The following is a 5587-nucleotide window of genomic DNA, read 5'->3' on the forward strand; positions in this document are numbered from 1 at the left end:
AGGTTAGGGTGAATTGGCCATGCTAAATTACCCCATAGTGTTCAGGGATGTGTAGGTTAGGGTGAATTGGCCATGCTAAATTACCCCATAGTGTTCAGGGATGTGTAGGTTAGGGTGAATTGGCCATGCTAAATTACCCCATAGTGTTCAGGGATGTGTAGGTTAGGGTGAATTGGCCATGCTAAATTACCCCATAGTGTTCAGGGATGTGTAGGTTAGGGTGAATTGGCCATGCTAAATTACCCCATAGTGTTCAGGGATGTGTAGGTTAGGGTGAATTGGCCATGCTAAATTACCCCATAGTGTTCAGGGATGTGTAGGTTAGGGTGAATTGGCCATGCTAAATTACCCCATAGTGTTCAGGGATGTGTAGGTTCGGGTGAATTGGCCATGGGGAGTGAAGGGTTACAGAGATAGGGTTGGAGGATGGGTCTGATCGGGTTTCTGTTCGCTGGGTCAGTGTGAGCTCAATGGGCTGAATGATATCGTTCCGCACTGTAGAGATTCTCTGATATCTTGTGACAGTTGTGCCAGAAGCAAGGGTCGTGACCTTCAGGTTGGGTGCGTTGACAATGTTGACATGCAGACTGTAACAGAATTCTCACTGTCACTCCATTATCCCCACAAAAAGCTGCTGAGGCTGGGAATTAGTTGGAAGTTTTAAAATTGAGCTAGTTATAGTTGGCTTTGTGGACCAAGGTGTGTAGATGGTGTTAAAGATGGATAGCTGTGATCTAATGGAATGGTGGAACCAACTCAGTAGAAGTGGCCTCCTCCTGTCCTCGCATTGATCTTGGTCGTAACCAACTTTGTGTCCTCTTCAGGAACGTATACCTTACGACAAGTCTGTCAGCAAATCGAAGGGATCTCTGAGGAAGGTCTCCCAGATCCGAATCCGGAAAGGTGTTCCCAAACAAGACACTAATCTTACCCCCATGGGGCTGCCCAAACCCAAGAGGTTAGTGCGATTTATACCAGTGCACCTTATTTTGCTGGCTAATTCACTGATTTCCTGTGATGATTAATTGAGATTTTCCTGTTTGTAGATTGAAAAAGAAGGAATTCAGCTTGGAGGAGATTTACACTAACCAGAATTATAAGTCGCCATCTGCACACAGGTACGTGACAGAATTGGATGTTGATGTGCAGAGAGCGCGGTCTGGGTTGACCAACAGTGGTTAAAGAAGCTGCTGCGATCCAGTCACCCTGTTTTGGAGCCCTGCATGGTCTGACTGAGATTTTCTGAGCTTGGACTCAGGGTGGTCAAGTCAGCCCAAGGCTGTACCTTGGCTGGTGACTGGAGCTATAGAAGGCTCCCACCAGGGGCCTCTTCTGAGATTGTTTTGGGCGAATGGGGATGGAGATCAATCGCAGATCCATCCAGTTATCAATCTTTGTCATTAACTCTGAATCCATTGCTGTTCCTCAACCAAATTTAAACCTCTTAATATTCCTGGTGTTCTGCTCAATCTCACAAATGAACAACCCCACACCATAACCATCAAAGATCAGCCTTCCACCTTCCCCCTTACAGCCCCAGATCCCTCAAACCATTAACTGTGATCAAGTCCCCTCAAGGCTGTTGTTCCTGCTGGCCTGAACTCCAGTTTAACCAAAGGGTATCGACCCATTTCCTCTCTCGCACCAAGCCCCACTCTCTCAGTAACCCTATTCCCAGACACGACACTGATGTCTGAATTTGTTCCGTGCATCAAAATTGAAGTACACACCAAAACAGCTCCAGATGCTGTAAATCAGGAACGAGAACAGGAATTGCTGGAAAAGCTCAGCAGGTCAGAGTTAACGTTTCACACCCGGTGACCCTTGCTCAGAATTAAAAATTAAAGTCCTTGTTTCAGATCCCTCCCTCGCCCTGTCTCAGCCGACCTCAGAACTGCCTCCAGTCTGCTCCTGTGCTTTGAACCATTCAGCGTGCACCCACAGAAATCGCCACGCCTACTTTAGAACTTTTCCAAAAGCTGTGATTTTGTTTTTGACAAGTCCTCAGTCGCCTGTCTGAGATTCCCAACAATGACACCCCATCGTTCCCCAGTGTCGGGAATGATACAGGGATTCAGGCACAGTGCAGCTTGCTCAAGTCGCCTGAAAGAACTTTCCCAAACCACTGGGGAGGCCACGTGATTAGACTGACTTACTTAGCTGTCACCTCGAGAGATTCCACTGCACTAACGGCGAAGTGTCAATTCCCTGAAGTTGGTGGCACGGTGGCTCAGTGGTAAGCAATGCTGCCTCACAGCGACAGGAACCTGGGTTCGATTCCAGCTGCAGGCAACTGTCTGTGTGGAGTTGGCACATACTCCCCGTGTCTGCGTGCGTTTCCTCCGGGTGCTCCGGTTTCCTCCATCCAATGTGTGCAGGTCAGGTGGATTGGCCGTGCTAAATCGCTCAGGCCAGCCATGGGAAATGCAGGGCGAGAGGGTTAGGGTAGACGGTTAGGATGCTCTTCAGTGCAGTCTCAGTGGGCCAGTTAACCTCTAGCTGCACTGTAGGGATTCTATGACTGCAACGTGTTGTGCACACTCGTTACTTAACTGGTACGTTGAAATGGTTCTCCCGGTGCTGAATGTTCCTTTCCCTCCCCTCGACAGCAAGTATCTGGAGACTATTTTTGAAGAGCCTGTTTTGAAGAAAGGCTCCTTCGTCTGCACCAGTCTCCAAAAACGCAAGCGCCTCTTAGAATTCCAGGACTACACCCTCCCACGCAAGAGACGGGCGCACGCTGGAGTGAAGATTCTGAGCCGGACACGGGGCAGAAAGGCCACCACACGTGACGGGGAGATCGATTCACTACTTGTTCAAAAACTGACCGAACTGGAGGCCTACCTGGACGAAGAGGACTAAAGCCACCGTAAAATGTAGCCATCTGTTCTCGCCTTGCGTTTGCCCCCCACAGTGTCCAGGTCTGTTTACACTACATGCCGGGAGGTCGGCCGGTTACACTCTGTGTACTGCCTTGTTTTCTGGTCACTGGGGAAGAGAATAGTGCCAGGCTCGAAAGCCACTGCATGCGACAATAGAATGGGGGGGGGCGGTTGGAGGAGGTTCAGGTGAGGTGGGGTGTACGGGTCTTTTAAACGGCAACTCCCGCTGCGGGTGAGTGGCGCTGCAAAGCAGGGTCATTCATTGCACGGAGAGTGCGATGCAGGGCTGAACCGAGGTGGGAAAGGACACCTCGTATGCTCACTCACTCGCTTGCCGCCTCGCAAGCGAACAAAGCTGTTGCTGCTCCGACTTTGCACACAGTTTGAATTTACTGTCACGATGGGGAAAAGAGAGGCTCCAACGTAGTGCAGAGAGCGTCTCTTCAAGTGTTTACAAAGATTGCAGATCCTGCAGTGAATCTTCAGAGGGCTGGGCTGGATTCACTGCTCAGTGGAGCACTCCATTCTTGAGTGTTTTCTGGTTGGGATCAGTTTGGGTGGTTGCTGTGTTTGCTTATATATAATATAGTGTACATATATTATATATGAATATATCTCGAAGCAACTTGAGCCTAAAGTGCTAAAAGTAAATATTCCAAAGTAAATATTGAAACACAAATGATTTTTCTGTCTGTCTATGTGTTGCCTAATAAATGAGTGAGTACAAGTTCCACTGACTCATTGGGAAGGGGGGGCAAACGTCCTGCTTCCTCTTCCAGTGAATAAGGTGTAAGCTTTGTTGTTGCCTGAGGAGGTACCTGTACACACCTTTTTGTCCAAGTTGATTGTGGTTTTTTTTTTAAAAAATAAGTTTTTACACTGGGTGAGTGTTTAATTTGTTGCGGTCATGTATTTGTGATTACTGCGGATTTCACAAGTTGCTGCTGGGTTTTAGCAATGGTTTTCATATTCGGACGCTGGATCATCTTGGCAGTAATTGACATTTTCTTTGCTCCGTTGTAGTAACCAGGTTGGGGAAAAAAGACCTTTCTGAATTAGTTGATTGGTGCATCTCCTCTGTAGGCTGGAACAGTGCAGGGTGCTCCAGGAGCAGGATGGTAAGAATACCGCACCGTATCTCTCACAGGGTGCAGAGATCGCCTCATGAGGGATTTAAGATTTATCTTCAGTTTCTGTTACAGCTCACATAGCAGCTTTCTCACCTCTGAGCTGCCGGGTTGTTGGCTAAAGGTGCTCCCATGAGCCCGGAGCACCTAATCCAGTCCAACACCTCTGATAGAATCACTCGCTGCTGACGATGCTGCGTTACCGATGAGCAGCCCTTTTCCCTCTGGTGTGGATATAGGAGACTCCACTGATGTGAAGAAGAGCTGGGAGCTCTCGCACTGGCTGATATTGATCCCTCAACCCTTGGTTTACCTTGCTGCTGTGTTTCTGCGTTCAGTAACATTCATATTATATAACTATAAATGTTGACAATGCTTAAAAGTGCCGGCAAGCTCTATGGGACATTCTGAAAGTGTGAAAGGTACTAAGATAAATGCAACCCCTTTCCTTCCACAGCTCCCCTGAATCAGCACACCTTAATATGAGGGAACTTCAGCAGAGTGCAGCTGTATGCTCTGGTCTGCACAAATGGTTTCAGTTGATGGAAATGTTAGTGAGATCACGCTGATGTCAGGGCATTTGTGTAGATGTACATGGAAGATATGAACGGGGAGCTGGAGGAGGCCATTCGGCCCCTCCAGCCTGTTCTCCATTCAGTAAGGTACTGGCCGACCTGTAACCTCGAATCCACACTCCCATCTCCTGCTGATAACCCCTTGTCCCTGGGTTTAACATGAATCTATCCACCCTGACATTAGAAATATTCAAGGAATCTGTACCCAATGCCTTTTCAAGGAGAAAGTTCTAAAGATGCACAGCATCCAGAGAAAAAGGTTCCTCATCACAGTTCTGAATGATCACCCCCCCCACCCCCCGAATCTTAACCAGTGACCCTGGTTTTTGGATTCTCCCAGAAGAGGACACATCCTCTCCCTTTCCAGCCTGTCAAGATCTTTCATCATCTTGTATGTTTCAATCAAGTCATCTCTTAGAATTCTACAGTACGGGAGGAGGCCTTTCTGCCCATTGTGTCTATACTGGATCCTGAAAGACCTCAGCTAGTCCCATTGTGCAGCCTATCGCTGTAGCCCGTTGCTGTCCTCAACTCAGGGACCCAGGTTCGATTCCCACCTCGGCTGACTGTGTGGAGTTTGCACATTCTCCCCGTGTCTGCGTGGGTTTGCTCCGGGTGCTCCGGTAAATTTGCCCATAGTGTTCAGGGATGTACAGGCTAGGTGGGTTAGCCATTAGAAATACAGGGTTGCAAGGATAGGGTAGGGGGCTGGGTCTGGGTGGGATGCTCTTTGGAGGGTCAGTGTGGACTTGATGGGCCGAATGGCCTGCTTCCACACGAGGGATTCTATGATTCTACTCTATTTCCATAGCCACTCCCATATTCGGGGACTGTGCACAGCATAAAGAACTTACAATTATGTAGCACCATTCACAGTCTCGACATCCTGTAGGGTTCTTTTTCCAGTTGCAGTCGCTGTGGTGGGAAGTAGGGCCGCCAGTTTGTACACAGCAAGCTCCCACAATCTGCAAGTTGTCGGCTTCAGTGATGCTGGTTGGCTGAA

At 48.5% G+C, this 5587-nt stretch overlaps 1 protein-coding gene across 5 annotated transcripts in view; it reads left to right on the top strand.

The window, feature by feature from the left end:
* Window positions 1-3722, top strand: part of wu:fi75a02 — an 80598-nt gene extending 76876 nt beyond the window's left edge. For all 5 annotated transcript variants that reach the window (XM_043716103.1, XM_043716105.1, XM_043716106.1 and 2 more), the window contains 3 exons: window positions 825-958; window positions 1047-1118; window positions 2610-3722. In XM_043716103.1, coding sequence (XP_043572038.1) covers window positions 825-958; window positions 1047-1118; window positions 2610-2862 — 459 coding nt within the window. In that variant the 3' untranslated portion in view covers window positions 2863-3722. The remainder of the gene's footprint in view (window positions 1-824; window positions 959-1046; window positions 1119-2609) is intronic.
* The last annotated feature ends 1865 nt before the right edge of the window (window positions 3723-5587 follow it).

Source organism: Chiloscyllium plagiosum, chromosome 25 (assembly GCF_004010195.1).
Source record: "Chiloscyllium plagiosum isolate BGI_BamShark_2017 chromosome 25, ASM401019v2, whole genome shotgun sequence".
NCBI classification, from domain to species: Eukaryota; Metazoa; Chordata; class Chondrichthyes; order Orectolobiformes; family Hemiscylliidae; genus Chiloscyllium; species Chiloscyllium plagiosum.